The sequence below is a fragment of the Canis lupus genome, chromosome 9 (assembly GCF_011100685.1).
Source record: "Canis lupus familiaris isolate Mischka breed German Shepherd chromosome 9, alternate assembly UU_Cfam_GSD_1.0, whole genome shotgun sequence".
Taxonomy (NCBI): domain Eukaryota; kingdom Metazoa; phylum Chordata; class Mammalia; order Carnivora; family Canidae; genus Canis; species Canis lupus.
The window spans coordinates 59,094,586-59,118,118 of record NC_049230.1 but is presented as its reverse complement, the minus strand read 5'-3'; the positions used below and the strand labels follow the sequence as shown (position 1 = coordinate 59,118,118).

At 37.6% G+C, this 23,533-nt stretch overlaps 1 protein-coding gene across 15 annotated transcripts in view; it reads right to left on the bottom strand.

Annotated features, from left to right (window-relative positions):
• The window catches only part of DENND1A (DENN domain containing 1A), a 509,324-nt gene that overhangs the window by 394,159 nt on the left and 91,632 nt on the right, over positions 1 to 23,533 (bottom strand). For 2 of the 15 annotated variants that reach the window (XM_038549421.1, XM_038549412.1), the window contains exon 3: positions 21,610 to 21,684. The exons of 12 other annotated variants lie outside the window; for them this stretch is intronic. In XM_038549421.1, coding sequence (XP_038405349.1) covers positions 21,610 to 21,684 — 75 coding nt within the window. Of the gene's footprint in view, positions 1 to 21,609; positions 21,685 to 23,533 lie in introns of those variants that run through there. One more of the 15 variants, XM_038549415.1, reaches the window with a different exon arrangement.

The window sequence follows — 23,533 nt, the reverse complement described above, 5'->3', positions numbered from 1 at the left end:
GTATGTATGGCTTTATGATGGCAGGGATTTTTGCCTATTTTGTTCACTATATCCCCAGAACCTGGAATAGGGCCTAGCACATATATACTGAATAAATCAAAAAGAATGAAGGAAGAAAGGGAGAATAAATTGAACTACTCCTTCCAGCAAATAATTTGGCAATATGTTTCCAAAGCACTAGGAATGTCTTCAATCCATACCCTAGTAATTCTACTTCTCAGAATTGACCCCAATAATTGGAAACATAAGTAAATTCCTTTTATGTTTGTTTCAAACATCATCTCAAAAATTGAGAGCATTAATAAGCTCAAGTAACCCAATACCTATAACCACCATTACAATTAGGTTGTGGGGACACCTGGGTGGCTCAGTGGTTAATCATCTGCTTTCAGCCCAGGGTGTGATCCTGGAGTCCTGGGATCGAGTCCCACATCGGCTCCATGCATGGAGCCTGCTTCTCTCCTATGCCTATGTCTCTGCCTCTGTGTGTGTGTGTGTGTGTGTGTGTCTCTCATAAATAAATAAATAAAATCTTTAAAAATAAATACATAAATAATAAAATTAGGTTGTGTCTGTGATAACATGAAGAAATGCTAACATCATTCCATTATGAAGAATTAACTCAAAAGAGAATATAAAGACTTATCACACTATAATAGAAATTATTTTTTTTTAAGTTTTCAAAAGACACTAAATGGAAACCCACCAAAACTTCTAGCTATGAGTCTTGAGTTGTGAAATTTTAGGGTTTTTTCCCTTATTTCCTGATTCTCCACATCTTTATACAAGGTTTATAATTTAAAAAACAAAACAAAAAAACTTCTTAAGTAGGGAAATACGCTCCTCGGAAATTTAATTTAAGTGGTCCATGGCAGCATATAATGTCCCCATGTGCCTCTTTCAGGAACTTACCCCTGACTACTTCAGCCCTCATTGACTCCCTCTGAGCTTCTGTAATATTTACTGTTTGGGTAGCATCTTAAATTATTAACACCTGACTTACACCCAATCATTTACTATCTTAGACTGTTACTTCCCTTGTCTAAGTACTTGTCTTCTTAATAAATAAAATAAGCAGCTCCGAAAGCCAGAACTGTATCTCCCTACCATTTGTACTTTTTCTAAGAATCGAGGTACCACAGCATTCAAGCACAGAGTCAAGCACAAGTCTTGAGCACAGAGCAGACTGCCTTCCAGAAATGCTTTCTGAATTTACTCTGAAACGTCTTTATAAAATTTCCCAAGAAAGATTTAGGGGCACTTCTAGTCAGTCTCCTCCAAAAGACTTTACAAAACGTCCATTCTGTGTCACATACTATGACAGGCATATACCCTATGTCATTTAAGCTTGACAATTCTACAAGTACTGTTACCCCAGGAGATCAGGAGAGCTGATCACATCACTGGTTCATAATCACTCAGATAGGTAAATGTAAAAGCCAAGATTCAAACTCATAGATTTAACTCAATAAACTACCAGTTTTAATCATTGCGCTTATATAGCTTACTAGGTCTCCATCAGCCTCCCCCAGGAATCTACCCTTGCCTATAGGTCTTAATTATTGTGCTTATACAGCAGGGTTTATCAAGTTTTGGCATGCATCAAAATCACCTGAGGGGCTTCATTCAGTTTCTGTCTTAGTAGTATTTCCAAGTATTTCCATTTCCATTTCTAGTGAGTTCCAAGGTCATACTGATGTTGCTCATGCGAGGGCTGCACTTTGTGAACAACTATTTTACAGACTTGATGAAAACCAGCAATAGGTTCAACGTTCCTTAGAAAAGGTGAGACATTTGCAATTCCATGTTTGAGTCTCAGTTCCGGTACTCCTTTTCAGTGAAAATTCTCTGACCTTTCCTCCCCACCACCGGCAGGTTGTTGCCGCTCTTATGTACTGATCCTAAAGACTCTATAGGCTGGCTCACTTTACCTGGAGCATTAGGTTACTACTACCTTGTGTGTATACACGATGTATTATATAAATCATATGTGCTACATATTATATGTCTATATTACATTGTTACTATTATTAACACTACTATTATATCAAGATACCTATTATAATCTTCTGTGGGTCCTCTAGTATTATAAAGGCTAGAAAGCTAAAACTTTATTTCTCAAAGGCACCTGCAACTAGGACACCAGATGTGATTTTGGTTCAGCCAGTTATATCCACTTGGTGAGACTTGAAATCAGAGCACAGGCAAGAAGAGAGCCAGGAGGTAACATGAAGCATTCATTTTTCTGATGCAGAACTAACAGGAATGGCATGACGGCTCTGGAGGCAACAAATGTGATGGAGACTTTCTAAGCCCAAGTCGTTAAAGGTGGGAATACTCAGGGGCTGACATGTGGGATAGCAGCTTCCAGAATCCCCCAGCTTCCTGACATGGCAGAAGTAGTCATTCTTTTGGTGCGCTACTTCTGCAGCATGACTCTGAAAGTCATTTCTGGAGATTTAGCCTGAAGCATATTCCTCCACTCTTTCTAATGATTCTGTAAGACTGAATTCTTTGTTGTCACTCCTTTTCTGATGGAGTGGGTTCTCTGATCTTCAATTAGACCTTGACTGATACACGTCCTGTGCATACCTCTGTCCTATACTCATTACGCTGGACAATCTTCCATCTACTTGCTGACCTTCCCTCCCTACCTAGCCCTAGCCTTCTTGACAGTAGAACCACTTCTACTCATCTTTATGTCTCCTACACCTAGAACAATATCTGACCCTTACCACAATCATTTTTTAGTGAGTTTTCAGACAATCACAATAACCATAATAACATGAGAAACATTTAGCATGAATATTAAAGCGTCAGATTGGGAATCAACAGATCTAGATTCTGCCACTATGTGATCATAAATAAATCTTTGAATGTGAATTCTCTCAAATATAAACTGATGGTGTTGACTGAAAGAGTTTTTTGGACTCTCAAATTCTGTTATTCTATGATCTAAAAATCTTCAGACAACTTCCTACTTTTGTAAAATGTCCATGTCTACAAGTATCCTTTAAAAGAAATGGCCCTGAGGAAAGCACTTCTTTCTGGTTTTTCCCCCACGGCCAACCATCTTACAGAGTTTTAAGACGCTCATAAAAAACAAAATAAAGTCCTTTCAATGAAGTAGAATTCTAAATTTAAGCAGCAGTGGCTAATACTCAAATACCATTCTATATATGCCTTTTTTAAAATTAAGGATTTAGGAAGTCTGAACACTCAAATATGTATTTTCCATTAAAAAGCAATTAACTCAGTAATTGTCCTAAACTAGACAAGTCTAAAATAGACTTGACATAACAATGAGAATTTTGAAGACTCCTTTCCTCCTCTCTGCTTGGCTCCATGACTTTGCTTCCATGGTTTCATTTCATTATCTGGAGGGGTTTCCTTCCTCCTGCCATTATTACAAAACCTGCATTCTATAAAGGCCCAGCCTCCATTTCAATCAATAAAATCTTACATATAGGAAATAACAGAAGGTTCTTAGCTTGGAATAATGCTATGAGATCTCTCCTCCTCAATCTGCATTCCCTTAAATAGTCCTAAAAACAACTCTTTTCTGGGTGAAATTCATCAAGGTTTCCCTAGCCCCTGGACTCTGCATCCACACCAACTGACAAGTGAGGGTAGGCTCAGTAGAGCCAGGTGAGGAGCCAGGGCTTAAAAAACAGGACACATAGGAAATGTGGGCTGTTGGGGATGTAGAGAGAAGCACTTAAGGGGGCAACAGAAGGCTGGTACACAAGATGGACAGAAAGAAAAGCAACCCAAACCCTATAGTGCCTCTAAAGCTAACCACTGTCAAAATTCCAATAACTTCTTCAAGACTGAATAGCTAGGATTTCTCAGAGAATTAATCTGTGCTCAGGGAATACAGAGATAAAAGTGTAGCAAAGATGGTCTTCGTATGGTTTCTCTCAGACTTGCTCACACAGTCCATCACACATAGATATCTTTGAATAAACAAGCAACTCATCCCTGAGAATAGAAATGGGACTTTATCAGGGCTGGTTCTTCCCAGCTCCTGCTGAGGACGGGGATGAGTAACTGAATTCACAGGATGCAGCAAACTCGGATTGTGGAGAACTATCTCAGGGCACTGATTAGGCCCTTCTCTCTACACATCCTCGTCAGGACAAACCTGCCCCGGACCCCGCTGCACGGGGCAATGGCACTACCCTAGGACTATGTAATCCAGGTAGCACTGCTTCCTCCAGGATCTCACCTGATGGTAGACAACCCATATAATGCTGCCACAGTAGCTTAACATACACAGTGAAGTCTACACATATGCCTTCTGGAAGTCCCTGGAACCTGCAGGATCATACAAACAGTAAACAGTAAGGTGACCTCTGTGTCTGAGAGGAGAAAGCTGAAGACTCTCAAGGCTGATGAAGCTGCTTGGAAACCATCCAGGCAAGAACCACTCCAGACTATGACCCAAGAAGCTTGCGTGGACTGGATTTCAATATGCACTCCTCTAGTAATTAGCTGTGTGACCTTGTGGTGGTTATTTAACCTTTCTGTGCTTAGTTTCCTCATCTGTAAAATGGGGATTAAGACAGTATCTATTCTATAGGGCTGCTATGAGGTATTAAATGAAATAACACACCTAACGAAGTTGAACTGCTGCCTGGCATGTGGTAAGCTATCAGTTTATTTTAGACATTATTATCATTTTTAATATTATTTTTCATAACAGTATGGTGAATGACGAGAATGAGCACTGGAGTCATTCCTAAATTAGAATCTCAATTTAACTTCTTATCAGCTGTGTGATCCTGGACAAATTGGTTTTTCTGAGCCCCCAGTGCCCTGATCTGTAAATGGGGCAGAATAAGGTCTGCCCCACAGAATTTTCAGGATTAAGTAAACAATGGAAGTGAACCACTCTGAACAATAGTTAGCACCTAGTAAATGCTTAATACTGTTTCCTCCCAAGGTCACCATTATGTAGGAGGGATATGAAAACATGAAACTGCTTTTGAAAAAAAAATAAATTAAAAATAATTTTTTTAAAAAAAGAAACTGCTTCTGAAGTAACCAGTGATTGATTCTAACTCTGTGAGCCTCTGCTTACGTATAATCGGAGTCTTCATTACAGCTTTCTGAGTGGGACTCAACAATCCTGATTCTCCCTCGTCAGCCCTGTCATCTTGTTGCTTCCCTTCCTTTCCCAGTGAGACACTTGATCTTTTACATTTATCCTGTTATCCTGGTTACGCCAGAGAAGACCCCTTACTAACTCATGCTGGGCTCCTAGCCTGTTCTTGCCCTCAGTTGCTCACCATTGGCCCTCTCTGGGAAATTCCAATCTTGAGGAGCAATAATATGAGGTTGGCAAACTATCCTGATAACATTTCCTTTCCAAAGTGAGAAAAAAAAAAAAAAAAAAAAAAGAATCCATGAACAGTGGGTTATTGAAATTTGCTAAGAGGCTACATCTTAAATAAGTATTCTCATGACAAATGAGAACGGTAACTGGGGGAGGCGATTGGTATATTATGTAGCTGGATTGTGGTGATTATTTAACAGTGTGAATCAAAACATCAAGTTGTATATCTTAAATATGTACAATTCTTGTCTGTCAATTATACCTAAATAAAGCTAGGGTAAAACATCTTATGTAGCATCCCAGAAGGCTCCATTGTGTTTCCTCTTAGCATCCTCCTTTTTCCTGCCTCCAAAAGGCAACTACTGTTTTGTTATCATTATGAATTAGTCTGAAATCACCAATTGGTCATTTAACCGACTGAGCCACCTAGGCACCCCTAGTTCATTCTTTCTAATTGCTATTGAAGACTATTTGTACACTTGTACACACCCACTAATCGTAGCATGTCAGGCACCTAAGAGGGCATCAAGAGACATGATCTGTGGTCTCTCCCTCATAAAAGGCAACAAATACTCTCTTGAAGTTGCTCAGGTACAACAGAAATTAGGACAGCTTTGAAAGGAAGGGTGAACAGGTAAAATAAGGACTCATAGTTAATCAAATCAGGAAAGAAAGTGCTGGCCTCCACCAAAGAATTGCATCTGCTCCTGTCCCTTATCAACATAATCTGGGAGTTACCTAGGTAGCCAACATTTTAATTTGAGCTTGAATTCTTTCATCCTTTTTAAAAATATATTTTTTTTTCTTTAAGATTTTTATTTATTCATGAGAAACACAGAAAGAGAGAGAGAGAGGGAGGCAGAGGGAAGAGCAGGCTTCCTGCAAGGAGCCCAATGTGGGACTCAACCCCAGATCCCAGGATCACGCCCTGAGCCAAAGGCAGATGCTCATCTGCTGAGCCACCCAGGCATCCCTCTTTTATCCTTGCATGAAGCCCTGACAAGATCCTGTTATACTATCAACCCAGCCTCTCCATCCCCTTCAAAATTGAAAGCATCTCCAAAGGAGATGGGACACCAAACCCAATACCTTACCATCCTGAAAGATGTCAGGAAAGGGTGGCAAAGTGGTGAAGTTTTACAGTCCCTAATTCTGGTTGTTTTCCTCCCCTCCTCAGTTTGGCAAAGGTTCAAAGTATGGGAAACATCTGGATACTGAAGCATCTGGGTAAACAAGCAGTCTCATACTCTAGGTAATTGAGAATATGGTTGGATGGAAAGTAATTTAGTATCATTTTTCAGCAACACAAATAGTATCAATTTTACATGTCCATGCCCCCCCCCCCCTTTTGTTTTTTTTTGGTCCATGCCTTTTAAATCACCAATTTTCCTCCCAGGAAAACATTTATAGAACTCATTGAAGCACTGCCTTCTACAGAAAAGAGTTTTATTCAAAGTACTGAAAATATGAAACCACCTAAATATCAAATCAACAGGGCAATGGGTAAATTATGGTAAACTCATGCAATAGAACCATTAAGCGTGATTGATGGGGATGTAGAGCAACTGGAACTCTCATACTGCTAGAGGGAGAATAAATTAGCACAACTACTTTAGCAATTTGAAAATATTTAGCAAAACTCAACATACCTCCAACTCATGACCCAGCAATTCTATTCTTAGATATATACCCAAGAGAAACCAGTGTGTATGTTTACCAAAAGACATGTACAAGAATAATCATTATAGCTTTATCGCTAATAGTAAAAGTGTCAATCAATAGAAGGATGAACTAATTGTGGTATATTCACAGTAGAAGAGTGTATAGCAATTAGAAAGAATGAACTAGGGGTGCCTAGGTGGCTCAGTTGGTTAAATGACTAACTGGTGATTTCAGACTAATTCATAATGATAACAAAACAGTAGTCGCCTTTGGAGGCAGGAAAAAGGAGGATGCTAAGAGGAAACACAATGGAGCCTTCTGGGATGCTACATAAGATGTTTTACCCTAGCTTTATTTAGGTATAATTGACAGACAAAAATTGTACATATTTAAGATATACAACTTGATGTTTTGATTCACACTGTTAAATAATCACCACAATCCAGCTACATAATATACCAATCGCCTCCCCCAGTTACCTTTCTCATTTGTCATGAGAATACTTAAGATGTAGCCTCTTAGCAAATTTCAAATATACAATTCAGTATTGTTAACTATGATCACATTACTATAAATGATCTCCATTTGGGTAAGGGTTACACAACTATATACATTCATGAAGCTATACACTTACCTTTGTGGATTTACTCTTTCTAAATCTCAATGCATTTTTTAAAATGATAAAGTAATGTAGAACTCTAAATGACATGAAAAGGTGTCCTCTTTATTTTTAATTGGACTCCCAACTTTTAGTTGACTGCTACACAAATCTAAAAAATATTAACTTTTTACTTCACTTTGGCTCATTTTACATATTGCATAATTCCATTTCAACTGTATACTCCAATGATCATTAGTAAATTTACCAAGTTGTGCAACCATCACCATTAATCCTTTTTAGAACATTTTCATCATCCCAGTGAATCCCTCCTGCCCCTTTACTGTTAATCTATTTTCCTACCCCAGTTCCAAGCAACCATTGATCAATCTACTCTATCCCTCTAGTTTTGCTTTTTCTGGACATTCACCTAAAGTGATCATACAGGCAGCCCGGGTGGCTCAGCAGTTTAGGACCACCTTCAGCCCAGGGCATGATCCTAGAGACCCGGATCCAGGTGATCCTGAGTCCCACACCAGGTTCCCTGCGAGGAGCCTGTTTCTCCCTCTGCCTGTGTCTCTGCCTCTCTCTGTGTGTCTCTCATGAATAAATAAATAAATAAAATCTTTAAAAAATAAAATAAAGTGATCATACAATACATGGTCTCTTGTGTCTTAATTCTTTCACTTAGCATAATGTTTTTAAATGCATCCATGTCATGGCTTATACCAGTAGTTTCTTTTTATAGCTGAATAGTTTTCCAGGATATGAATATACCACATTTTGTCTATTAATTCACCAACAGATGGGCAGAAATATTAACTTCTGCACCATTTCTAGCTACAAATAGAGCTAAAGCACCACCTTCCACCCTCCTCCCATTCTCCTACTCCTTCCAGAGAATCACAATCGTTTTGAAATTAGTGTGCAATCTTCCCCTTCACGCTTCTATACTGTTAATACACATGAATGCACACATGACAAAATAAGTTTTGTGGTTTTAACATTTACATATCTGTATACTGTTTTTTTTCAATTTGCTTTTTTGTTTTACTCACAATTATATTTTTGAGATTTGTCCAATTTGTTTTAAGTGGATTGGATTCATTCATTTTAATTGCTATAAAATTCTCCAGTTACAAATAAGTCCTAATTTATCCATTTCCTCTATGATGGGCCATTGAAGTTTTCAATATTTTTCTGCTACAAAAAAAAAAATAATGTTGTGAACATTCTTGATAATATCTCCTTGTGCACATGTGAGAATTTCTCTACATTATCATCTACTTAAAAGTGAAACTGTTGAATATGAGCACCTCCTCTTTACTAGGTATTGCCAAAAGAGTCAAGAGTTTTTATTGCCCCACATTTTCACCAATACTTGATATTAGTCAACTTTAAAAATTTTCTACCACTCTCACATAAGAAGTATCTCATGACTTTCATCTGTATTTCCTTGATTTTTAGAGATGTAATCTTTTTATATGATTATTAACCATTTGAATTTCTTCTTTTGTGACCGGCCTAATATGTTTTCATATGTCTTCCTATTTCTTTCCTTCATGTACCTTACATATTTAGATCCTAAGGCTTGCAAAAATTTCCTTCAATCTGAAAATTTCATTTAGTTTACAGTTTCTTTTGCCATACCAAAGTTTTAAATTTTATTGTGGTTAAATCCAGTCCTTTTCCATCAGGGTTTGTGCTTTCTCATAGTTTATTCAAGAAATTTTTTCCTATCTAGAACTCTAAAATATAAAAATATTCTCACATTTTCTTCAAATATTATGAACTTTTCCTTTTTTTTTTTTTTTAAAGATTTTATGTATTTATTTGAGAGAGAAAGAGTGATACAGAGCATGAGCAGAGAGAAGAGGGAGAAGCAGGCTCCCCCACCAAGCAGGGAGCCTGACACCAGGTTCAATTCCAGGACTCCAAGAATATGATCTGAGCCAAAGGCAAATGCTTAACTAAGCCACCCAAGCACCCCCAAACTTTCGCTTTTTAATGTAGATCCTTATTCCAGCTGAAATTTGTTTTTATGAATGCTGTGAGTAGGCAACTGTTTTCAAGTAGATAGTCAACTGTCTCTCAAAATAGCAGAAGTGCCTGACACAGCCATTTACTCCTAAGGGCAGCGGCAAAGTCCTACTCATCCAAAAAAACTGTTTAAGGATGGGCAACCCAGGTGGCTCAGTGGTTTGGCGCCGCCTTCAGCCCAGGGCGTGATCCTGGAGACCGGGGATCGAGTCCCACATTGGGCTCCCTGCGTGGAGCCTGCTTCTCCCTCTGTCTGGTCTGTTCCTCTCTCTCTCTGTGTCTCTCATGAATAAATAAATAAAATCTTCAAAAAAAAAAAACTGTTTAAGGAAAGGATTTGATATTTCTCAATATCCCTTAAACATAACAAGTCATAGCTAATGACGTTTGGTAGGGCAGAATAAACCAGAATATACTGGGTCAATTTTCCTTAGACCCAAGGAAAAAGACTGATTCATCTTTATCCAACAAAGCATAATGAATCTGAACAGATACTAAACCATCTAGCAAGTGAAAATACTGGGCAATAGCGAAGTAGTTAGGCATTCCTACCAGCTTTCTTTTATTTTATTTTTTTAAGATTTTATTTTTTTATTCATGAGAGACACACACAGAGTGAGAGAGAGAGAGAGAGAGAGAGGAAGAGACACAGGCAGAGGGAGAGGCAGGCTCCATGCAGGGAGCCCAATGTGGGACTCAATCCTGGGACTCCAAGGATCATGCCCTGGGCCAAAGGCGGCGCTAAACTGCTGAGCCACACCCGGGCCACCCCAGCTTTCTTTTGGAGTCACAAAATATCAAGTTTTTATGAGTTAAATGAGGACACAAATCCAAATTTTTATCTAGCCCTCAAATTCACACTCTCATCCTTCCCTCTCCTTTCCAAAGCTTAAATTTAGAAAAGGGTCACTCAGGTAATGTATCTCAACAGTTACAATGTTAGGAGAAATGCTTTACTTTATGCTGTTGTAATCATGACCAAACTTCATTCATAGTGATATTCTTGAATAAACTAACAAAAATTATTTCAGTGGATATAAATCCTCATATAATTACTACTACTTTATAACTACTTGGGAGGTTTTTACATAATATTACATTTATCATAATTTACATAATATAGCTAGTATCAAGCAGTTAAATGTGAATTCCTTGTTCTCCTGAAAAAGGGAAAGAACACCATTTTAAGTTAATGATATGTTTCTGAATATGACACTCCAAGGCATTCTTAAGAAGGTATGTAATATGGAAACTGATAATTTACCAAATAAATTAACTGTGATCAATTCCTTTATAAAAATTCACAGGAACTATTAAATGAAAGCAAATGTTAGTTTAATATTTTTTACCCCTTCCTTCTTCTGCCATCTATTAGAACTTATTGAGAATACAATTTAACAGTATTTCTTTGGAAATGCTATAATGCAACTGCCGTATAATTATCTCTTAGGCTGCTAATTTTCAGTATTCTACATACTTCATAGTATATTTTATGTACACTTAAAAAATGTAAACTCAATGGTCAAGGAAACAAAATAGGTACTCTTTGGTTTAAAAATTCATTAAGCATAATAAATTCAATTAGACACAGTATGAGGTTTTCCTCAAAGCCATACAATAATAACACAAGTTTGTATTGTTCAAATATTCTCATTGTTATACAGGTTGTCATATTTCACTTTTAATAGGAACTGACTCAAAGAGACCTTGGAACAAAAGTATCCTAACCAAGTAGCAGTTCCCAAAGTGTTATGCTAAAAAAACATTACTCTCCAATTCACACAAATCAAACAATCAAATCAGAGAACAACTACTTCTTTATTCATAGAACAATGCACATTGGTTTCCAATGCCCAAGTGATGCTACCTAAAAAATATTTAAACAAGAAAAACTAAAGATGCTATAACTGGAAAAATATTAATAATAAAATATTTTTAAAACGGATCAATTAAGATCTTATTCACTGAATGATACTTTTGTGAGTTTAGCAATGATTCCAACTTCAGCTGAAAACAAATAAATTAAAATTCCTTACAGTAAATCCTAACATTGACAATCTTCTTCATTAAAAATATAAAACTAAAATCGATTCAACCTATAAAGACTAAATCCCACTAGAAAAGAAGAGATGTGGTTAGGTAGGAAATTAGATCTTATTGAAATTACATTTTATTGAAAGTAAGATGATGGAGATAAAACCGTACCTTCGTTACAAAGGTATCACAAACAGCTGTATTCTTTAAAATTATTCGTTCAAGATATAATTTGCTCTCCTGCAGTGTCAGATGCTAATACAACCAATTTTGTACAATCTAAGCACTGTCTACAGATGTACCTTCTGTTTTTAAATCAGCAGGAACCACTGACCAGCATAAACAGTATTCCTAACTAGATAATCAGCAAACATGTAAAGTCTGACACCCTCCCCAAAATACACATTCGATCACAGAATTAATTCAATAAATTTCCACGACTATAAACAACTGCACATACTGAACAAATCTAATTCAAAAAGCACCAAAAGTCAATTATTGTAAATAGCCATTATGCTGCACATTAGGAATAACTTCTAATATCTAAAATGGGGGAATTGTTTTAATTTATTAAAAGCATGTTTTCCAAGAGAATTCCTAAAGACACACATTATTCTGACCTATCCGATTTTCCACACTGACTTTATTATTCTCCTTTATTACATAACATCTAACAGTACGAAGAGGTGAAAACATATCTATAATTCAGTTTTTCAGAATAATCTAGCGATCTATACAAAAACAAAACAAAACTAGTGGTATAATTCAAAAGAACAGGAAAACCTACAGCAATATATTCATGCAGAGGGTAGGGAGAAAGGAAACAATTATTGAGGACCTGTTTGTCAATGGGCCCAAACTGACTTCACATTTTCTTGTTTAATCTTCACAGCCATCCTACAAAATAGGCACAATTATTCTTTACAGAAGAAGAAAGCAAATCTCAGATGTTAACTGATTTCCCCAAGGTGATTCAGCTAAGGGACAAAGCCAAGATTTAACGTCAAGTCCGTATGACTACAAAGTTCAAACAATCCTCTACACCAAGTTCTAAACACACACACACACACACACACACACACACACACACACACACACACACACAATACAGGAAAAGGATGAAATGGAAAAAAAAAAAAAAAAGAAAGAAAAGGATGAAATGGGCTTCATGGACAAGCCTGAAAAATGCTGTGGGTGAAGTTGTGTCTAAGGTGATGTGTAATTCCAAATAAGTATTTTACAAACTTATCTAAATGACCCCCTTTTAAGTTGGGAACATTTGATACATCAAAAATCCATGACAAATATCTGTAACAAAAATCAAAAAACAATTCAGAAAAATATAATTACCTGACTATCTAATACTAACTACCCTTGAGGGCCACTGAGTGATTCATTTCAGTAGTCTCTGAATAGAGCCAAACATCATGTTACCTTGAGTTCAAAAAAGACTGTACAGTTTTCAAAGAGCTTTCACATGCTTTAGCATTCATAAAATCCTCAATCCAATGAAAAACTTAAAGAAATATAATGGCTACATAAAGAGGAAAATAAAGACAGGTATTCTAAATGTACATGAGAGTACTCATCAGTTCTTAGCTAAACTCTATCCTCACACCTTAAGGCAAAAACATGGCCCTCAGGATGGAAAGTGAAGTAGTCCACTAACTGGTCTCTCACTTGTGACCCTCCCTCAAGGCTCAAGGAAGGAGGTCACCTCAAGCAGAACTCCATGGGTTATAGCAAGAGAATACTGCCCTGTTTCCAGAAATACCCAATCTCTCTACATAAGCAAGTCATTTCAGAAATGACAACTAGAGCATAGATCATTAATGGGGTCACAAAGTAAGCAGCAGACAAAAGATTCAGACACAATCTTTGGCCTTCAAATAATTAGAAATTATTACCTTCCCTAGAACTGCTTTGAAAAATAAGTCATCTTTATACCAAATTACAATAGGAATGCAAAATTACAGAGATTTCACTGCAAGAGATTATAAATGATAAACATGTCCACATGTTCAGAGGTTTGAAGAAGAGACTCTTATCTGAAGACATCACTTAAAAATGCTAATCACAGGGATCCCTGGGTGGCGCAGCAGTTTAGCGCCTGCCTTTGGCCCAGGGCGCGATCCTGGAGACCCGGGATCGAATCCCACGTCGGGCTCCCGGTGCATGGAGCCTGCTTCTCCCTCTGCCTATGTCTCTGCCTCTCTCTCTCTGTGACTATCATAAATAAATAAAAATTAAAAAAAAAATGCTAATCACAAAAAAAATGCTAATCACTCACATGCAAGATATAACAGTCATATAAACTGATCAGTTTTTAATGTATCAGAATTTTCATATTCAAAGGAGTATCACCCTCAAAATAACAACCTTATGGAGGCAATACACTTATTTCAAGATCAAATTATTTTGAGAGTCCCCTTTGGAAACTTCCCTCAGAGATTTTGGAATGTCCATTTAAATTTCTCCTATTTTCCTAGTTGGGAATAAAATGAATACAGTCCTCTGGAATATGATTAGGCATTACATACTAAAGGCCTTAAGAATGTGCCAACTTGGGATGCCTGGGTGGCTCAGCGGTTGAGCATCTGCCTTTGGCCCAAGGCGTAATCCTGGGGTCCCGGGATCGAGTCCTGAGTTGGGCTCCCTGCATGGAGCCTGCTTCTCCTCTCTCTGCCTGTGTCTCTGCCTTTCTCTCTGTGTGTCTCATGAATAAATAAATAAAATATTTTTTTAAAAAATTTATTTTCAGTTCTCTTATCACTGCCTATAAAAATCACTTCAGGGATCCCTGGGTGGCGCAGCGGTTTGGCGCCTGCCTTTGGCCCAGAGCGCGATCCTGGAGACCCGGGATCGAATCCCACATCGGGCTCCTGGTGCATGGAGCCTGCTTCTCCCCTCTGCCTGTGTCTCTGCCTCTCTCTCTCTCTCTGTGACTATCATGAATAAATAAATAAAAATCTTTAAAAAAAAAAAAAAAAAAAAAAAAAATCACTTCAAAACGTATTTAACGTCCAGGTCCAAAAGTGGCTCAGTATAATTTCTGTTGCATTCTGTTGTTCAAAGCAAGTCACTAAATCCACCTGATTGAAGGAGGGGGGAACAGAACCCCTGGCTTGGTGAAAGAAGTGGCATGTGCTAGAGGGGACACCATTGAAGACAGTCTACCATGTTAGTTTAAACAACATGCTGAGGCCTTGAAGCCTTCTGATTGCTCTTCCTGGACCCGCCTTCCTCCTGTCCCTTAATTCCATTGCCAGATAACCATTGTCTCTTTCCCCATGTTTTTTTATTTTCTTGCTTTTCATGATCATTTTACCATATATGTAGGTATCTCTAAATAATGTATTATTTAGCTTGCAAGATTGATATGTGTTTATTTCTTAAAATAATCTCTTAAGTTTCAATTTAGAATGCCTACATTAAAGATTATTTATAGAACGCAGAAAAGCCAAAAGAAAAAGAACTAAAACAGCTTCTATTCCTAATTCTTAGGTATAATAATTGGAAACATTCTGGTATAAGTTAACACATTTGCACACTCCTCAATTTGTATCCTCTTGTTCTCGGAGTCTGTTTCTTGAGTTTGATTCATAAGGGCTTTTGCTTTATCTGATTCTATAATAATTGGTTTCTGAATTTTAAATGACAAATGGGAAGAACTTGGATTTGTGAGAAGTTCATTTAACCATTTGATTCTGTGAGGATGGTTAGTTTCCATAGTAAAGGATGGATACCTCTGTGTGTGTGTGTGTATACGTGTGTGTACATACATGTACTGAGTGATAATTCTTTTGGCCTAGAACCACACTTTAAGAGCTTCCGTCCTACAGTGATTTTTAGTGAATGTATTGTAGTTCATCACATAAATGTATCATACTTTTATTAGCCAATTCCTTATAAATCAGGCTGTGTAGTGTTACTCAACCACTGAGTCACCCAGGCATCCTGAAAATAAATTTTTTATTGCTGTTTTAAATATCTTCTATATGATAAATCATCTTTTGTAGGATGAAAGCTTTAATTTGTAAGTTATCTATATCTAAAGTGAGTAATATAATAGCATTTTATATTCAAACTATACAAAGTTTATTTTCTTATGGGATTTCAAAAAATGTTAGAACAGCAGCACAATCACTGATCATCCAATGTCAGTTTCCTTGTCATAAATAAGACAGAGAAGTACAGACCAATCTTATCTTTTTGTTCAGCATTTTTGTATTTGGGGTACAACAACTTAGTGAAATGAAGAAGCATGACACTGAAAAACATATTTTAGAATAGTTTAAGTAACACAGGCATCCTCTACAAAGATGTGAATATTGACTAGCTAAACCATCTGGAACTAGCAATTTTTTATGAATAGCGTTTTGACGACTTTATCAAATTCCTCCATGAACATCCTTCCAGGTAAGTGTTCAACCTCTTCCTTAAATACTTTGGTAATGTATTTTCCCCTGAAAATATTCATTTCATCTCCAATTCATCAGAAAAATGATATACATAGTATTCTCTTATGTGTAAACAGACAATAGACTGAAAACATACATAACAAAATAACAGGAATTTACCTGCATGTTGGGAAATCTTTATATCATATTTTAAATATTCTATTTCCTGAATTTTCCAAAGTGAGTGTTACACTTTTAAAATGAAAAAAAAAAATGTAAAGAATAAGCAAGGAAGCATTGTTTAGCTCCTGCCCTAAGAATGAGACAGCATCTCACTCATCCGTCTACATGGCTGACAGAAATCATCCATGAGAAAACCTGAAAACTAAACTCTGACTTGACCACAATCTTTCCTTATGGTAGAAGTAACAATTTGAATTACTTGAGCATTTGCCACTAATACCCACAAAACAGATTAACTATGAGGAAGGAAACAATCGATGCTTGCAAGAGATTTCATAAGATCCCTAGAATAATTTTGTTCCATCAAGTCTGTAACCGTTCCAATCAGCCCACTTAACAGGACTGCTCCCGTGCCTTTTAAAATTCATTGTTGTCTCTAGCTTTGCAGGGAATGGGATCCAGTTCTCAGCCCAACAATCTGCAGAGGACAAGCACACAAAATATCATCCCAGTGGACACAATAATGCAGCAGGAACCACAGGCTCCAGCCCTCCTCTTTCTGCCATTATCATAATTTATGCATCCTTGGAGATTAGAGTATAAAACAATGATTAATGCTGAGGAAGTCAACAGCATCAAAGGTTTAGAAGTGACCACTGGCCTTAAAGAAGAAAATCATAGTTCAATCACACAAATGTTTATCAAACCTGTATTTTTAAAAATTCACAGAAAAATGAAATCACTAAGCTACCACAATCCTAACTATCGTGGTCCTAATCTTTAAATGCTTTGGTTTCCTTTTGTCTAGGTCTGTCTTTCTGTGATCCTACATACAATCTGGGTTTTTATATCTCTGTGTAGCACTTGATTTTATCAAACTAATAATACTAGCCTATAAAGTCACCAAGGCAATAAAATTTATTAAGAGCAGTACTTTGAGCTATTAGAGATGCCATTATAACATAATGTTAACATCATCACTATATAGTTTATATAAGACAGATGTCACCATAATAAATTACTAACAATACTGGAGATATCTTTTCAATCCTCTGGAAAAGGCCAGGGTACACAACGTACAGAAGTAAAACTTACTTTCAAGAAATACAAACATTAGAAAATAGTTATAGGCTCTATATAAAAGGGAAACTAGTAATCCCAGAAGTTTTGGTGATGACACTGATGCCTCAAGAAGATTTTGGGCCTTGAATAATATAACATGTCAGCAAGGATACATGGAATTAGATTTCTTTAAGAATTGGATATATCTGCATTGAGCTGCCCTAATTTGTGATACCATGTTGCTTAAAACCTATATACTATACTGTGTTATACCTACAATAGTGGCTTTCAAATTTCTTTTACCCATTAATTACCCACATGAAGAAATATGTTTTATCTGCACTGATACATACTCTACACCCACAGAACAAAAGTTTCAGGAAACAATATTTTTTTCTTACTATATGTTATTTTCTCTGATAATTGCTATTCTATTCTATTTTTTTTAATTCACTTTAAGACCCACTACATTGATTTCATTACCCACAAGTGGATCACAACCTATCATTTGAAAACTACCAATAGGCCTTTCTTAATGCTTAGGATGAAGGGGAGAAAAAAGAATAATATCACAGACCCACTATGTACCATGAAAACATGCAGTAAGTAAGATATCATTTGTGTCCTCATTCTTACACCAACCCTGTTAGGCAGGTCATGTTCATTCATTTCAATAAAGGTACCATCCTTGCAACAAATGTTGCCTGCGTGCTTATTATTTGTTAGGTGTCGGTGCTAAAACCGGGAATAGCTGAGCAGTGAACAAAACCCATACAGTCTATGCCCTCAAAACACTAGATTCCATGGAAAAAAGATCTTAAATGGGAGGTAAGTGCTACAGAGAAAAAGCATGGCATTCTATGACAGCGCATAACAGATCCAAGTTAGATGGAGAGATTTTTAAAGGATTCCAAAAGAAGTATCGCATGAACACAGACTTCAAGGATACCCAGGAATTAGGTAGGGAAAAGTGGTATGGTGGACGGCAGGGACCGCACTGACTAAAAGTACACTTGAGGCAGGTAGGAATTTGGGTCAAAAGAAGAAAAAGCCCAGGGTAACTATCACTGAGCACAAGGGAAATGAGGCCAAAAGAGTCTGGTGTCAAGCCATGCTGGGTCTCAGGGGGCATATGAAGGACTTTGGACTTAATCAGGTGTAAAGAGAAGCTACTGAACAAGGAGTGAAAGGTAGGGAAGAGGACCAGATAGGTTTTCCAAAGATTACTCCTGCTGTTCTGTGGAGAACAGACTGTCACTAGGCAAAGCCGAATATAAGTTTAGTTAGGCAGCCACAGCAAAAGCCTGAGTGAAAAATGGTACAGACTTCAATGCAAGTGATGGCAATGGAGGAGAAGTTAGCCAACTTGACCCAAGAGACAGAACTGGACAAGAAAAATCAATGCGTAAGCAGAGTAAGCGGAGAGACAAACACAGAGAGGATGACTCCCAGGTTCCTGATACAAACAACTCTAAGATGGGAAAGTCGTAGAAGGAGCCAAGCTTGAGGGCAAGAGCCGACGTTCAGTTTAAGATCTCCATAAGGAGAAACTCGAGACGAGCCTTCAAATAGACAGTCTGATTATCACACACCTAATAAATGTCAGAGACAGACTGGAATCCTGCCAGGTCTACTTGACATCAAAGTTCTTTCGCGACACTGAAATGCAGATGAGAATGATGATGGTGAGAATGTGGAACATGATAAAGCATCAACTGACAGTTTCTGAACTTATACAATGTGCTAGGTGCTCACAACCACCTGACCCCTACTGAAGAAGCTGCCCTTAGAGAGGGGCACTGCAGGGGAACCCTGCAGAACTTGACAAAGGAGCAACATCAGGATTTAAACTCAGATCTAGACAGACTCCAAAAGTTATGCTATTGACCTCTAAACCATAATGCCACTCGAATCCAGAAGTGAGGACACTAGTACCTTTAACTCCCAACCACCTGCCAACAAACTTTAAAGTTTCCTGAAGCCAGAGCAGTGCTCAACTCATCTCTGTGAATTCTATCACAATGCATCATTAATGGTTTGCTGAATGAATGTGAAGAAGGCATGCTCTCAATTTGCTGTTAACAAGGTTTAGGTTTGGAAAATCACCTAGAGGGTACATATCACTAACTTTTTTATAATGTATATAATTAAATTCAAAACACATCAGTAGGGATCCCTGGGTGGCGCAGCGGTTTAGCGCCTGCCTTTGGCCCAGGGCGCAATCCTGGAGACCCGGGATCGAATCCCACGTCGGGCTCCCGATGCATGGAGCCTGCTTCTCCCTCTGCCTCTGTCTCTGCCTCTCTCTCTCTCACTGTGTGACTATCATAAATAAATAAAAATTTTAAAACAACAACAACAAAAAACACATCAGTAACTTCAGGGCACCCGGGTGGCTCAGTCAGTTAAGCATCTGCCTTCAGTTCAGGTCATGATCTTAGGATTCTGGGATTGAGCCTGGTGTCAGCAGCAGGCTCCCTGCTCAGCCAGGAGTCTGACTCTCCCCCACCCCCGCTCATGTTAGCACTCTTTCTTTTTCTCTCACTCTCAAATAAAATCTTTTAAACACACACACACACACACACACACACACACACACACACTTCAAAACTGAGGGGGCCATAAGGAAAAAAGATGTCAAAAAATATTCTTCCAGATGTGTTCTCTGATTATCATCCAATTGTTTTCTGACACCAGCATACCACCCAATCTTTGACTAAACTGTTATTTTGTTTCCAAAGAGGTTTTAGCCATCTACTCCAAAATAAGATTAAATTATAAAATAAAACAAAACTCATCTTCTTACCAAAAGATTACCCTTTTAGAGAAAAAGGTTAAGTTTACTCTGTGGTACCAAACAAAGGAATGAAATTTCAGTTCAAGAACACTGGTATTACTAACACATCTTTTATAAATCTTATTTAAAACCAGAAAGACGGGATCCCTGGGTGGCACAGCGGTTTAGCGCCTGCCTTTGGCCCAGGGCGCGATCCTGGAGACCTGGGATCGAATCCCACATCGGGCTCCTGGTGCATGGAGCCTGCTTCTCACCTCTGCCTGTGTCTCTGCCTCTCTCTCTCTCTCTCTGTCTCTGTGTGACTATCATAAATAAATAAAAATTAAAAAAAAATAAAAAATAAAAAAATAAAATAAAATAAAACCAGAAAGAGGGATCCCTGGGTGGCTCAGCGGTTTAGCGCCTGCCTTTGGCCCAGGGTGCAATCCTGGAGTCCCAGGATCGAGTCCCACGTCGGTCTCCCGGCACGGAGTCTGCTTCTCCCTTCTCCTGTGTCTCTGCCTCTCTCTCTCTCTGTCTACCATAAATAAACAAAATCTTAAAAATAAATAAATAAAATAAAACCAAAAAGAATAAAGTTAGCTCAAAATTAATCTCAAGGTATACACTGTAAGGAGGTCTTCTAAGAAAGAAAACTTGGTTCCATTTATCCAATAAATACTGAACATCTTTTCAGTATGCAAGAAGTTATTGTACTTCCTAGAATCTAAGAAATTACTGCAAGTAAGATGCACCAGTCTATCACTATCTAAAAAAAGAGGGAAAATTAAATGATGGTACAATGGTTTCTTATGTAAAATTAATTTATTCAGTTTTTAGAACAGATTTATTTTAAATCTGACACCACTGTGCATACATAAAACATAAAATACAAGCACAATGAATTAGTCAAAATATTCCTAAAACTTTTTCAAATCAGAAAGCAACTCTTCTGAACTGCTTTTCAACCCAGAGTTCTCAACCCAGATTTTCCACATAATACCATCCGTTGTGCTACCAGGGGAACTTAATAATGCAGCTTTTCCAAAACAAAATTAAATGTTTTCCTACTGCCTCCAAGACTTTTTCCCAAGCTGCTGACACTCTTTCTGTAATAGATGCTGACCTTGCAAGAGGAGGTCAACAAAAAGTTTTCAGATTAAAATCATGCCTCATATTACTTTCTCAAATGATCCTGAAAAGTCAATCATTGCAGGTGTCCAATCGTATACCAGGACTCACAGCCAAGTTCTTCCATGCCTAGGCAATGACATCACAACAGCTGCCTGGCTTGCAGTGATTACAAGATCCCATCCATTGTAGATACATCATGATTTCAGACATTAAACTATGGAAGAAAATGTGACCTGGAATCAATAAGGTAAACTGGCTCAAATTCTACAAGATTATATATAGACACTTATAACATGAAAGCCTCATCTGGAAAGGAAGATGTGGTTCATTGTAATTTTGTACCCAATTTTTCACTGTTCTTCCTAGAGAGAATTCTACATACCTGTCTGTTGGCACATGACTTGCAGTGGCCTTTTTCATGGAAGTAATGGCCAAAGAAATGCGAATACAGGTGACTCTGCATCAGATAAAAGGTTCAAACAACAAATAGATTCTCTTAGTTGGAGATCTGCCATAAAGTACTGTAAAAACTCCTCTCTTAGTACACCTGGGTGGCTCAGTGGTTGAGAATCTGCCTTTGACTCAGGTTGTGATCCCAGGGTCCTGGGATTGAGTCCTGAGTCAGACTTCCTGCAGGGAGGCTGCTCCCCGCTCTGCCTATGTCTCTGCCTCTCTTTCTCTCATGAATAAATAAATAAAATCTTTAAGAAAAACAAAGAAACAAACAAAAAAACCCCTCCTCTCTCAAAATGAAAATGCACCCAAGCAGTATGGAAACAGATAACAAAGTATAAAGTACAATTCTTGAAAAAATTTAAATACCACTTATAGCTGGAAAATAATTTCTGTAATTCTAACAAACCCATGATTAATCACACACAGTATGGATGTAAAATTATACATAGAGAGATTCAACAAGAAATCAAAGCTTATAATGATAAATACTTGAAAGATGATTTTTACATTGAAAAATAGCTAAATACAACTCAACTGATTGTGTGGGAGGATTCACACCCAATTATTCATGCACAGAAAATTAATTATAGGCTTTTCTATAGTCTATATTACATATATATACACCCACATAACACTCATCCTCTTTGGACTCATTTCTCTATCATTCAGACTTCCTGTATACCTGCCGTATAATATCAAGGTACTTGTTATCCTAAATTCCAAAGACTGAAAGAGAAGGTCACCTGGAATGGAATTATTTAGTTCCTTAAGGTAAAGATTTTGTTGTAACCTTGGACAACTTCATTAAACTATTTAGGCATCAATTTCCTCATAAGGAAAATGGGGATAATACCATCTTCCTCAAAGAGCAAATGCTAGGATTAGGATACATTATAACAAACTCAAACCACTGCCTGAATAAAGGGTTCCTTTTTTAAAAGCTAGCTGGAGTTCCACTACAGTTAAGGTGAATTAGGATTTAGATCAATGTTCCTATTCGTAAAAAAATAGAACAGATGAATAAAATATAAAAAAGAGCAACTGTTCAAAGGCATCAAAGAATTACCCAAAAAGTATCAAATTACACTGAGCCAAGATTCAGGAGAAGAAATCTTCAAAAAAAATTATTCTAGCATTTAAGGCCACATTTCTCCTAAAGACAGACTGATTCCAGGAAAAGCATGTAAGAGGCTAAAAGCTGATCAGAGTTTTCAAATCACCAGCAGGTTAAGAGGACAAAACTGGAATTCAGAGCCTATAAAAGGGAGGAGGTCCCAGGAAGCACATCGGGCTTTGGACTGGGACCCCAGATAATTAGAACTTCTCATGAGAAAAGTGAAAAGGAAATAGATGAATCCTCACAGAGAGTGAAGCACATCTTCAAATCATCTAAATCTCTGATTGGAAGAGAAGGAAGGATGGGGTACAGGGATGGGAGACTGCTCATGCTCCTAGACTAAATGCAAAAAAAAAAAAAAAAAAAAAAAAGCAAATCCTTACTCTGGGCCTTAAAATAAATGTACGGTTTTGAATACATAATAACTGGCACTCAGGGATCCCTGGGTGGCGCAGCGGTTTGGCACCTGCCTTCGGCCCAGGGCGCGATCCTGGAGACCCGGGATCGAATCCCACGTCGGGCTCCCAGTGCATGGAGCCTGCTTCTCTCTCTGCCTGTGTCTCTGCCTCTCTCTCTCTCTCTCTGTGACTATCATAAATAAATAAAAAATTTTTTTAAAAATTTAATAAAAAAAAAAAACTGGCACTCAAAAAACAACCAAGAAAACAAGAACAAAAGTAAAGTGACTGAAAACTAGTGGGTCCCACAGTCAAGAAAAACAGACCCAGAAGAG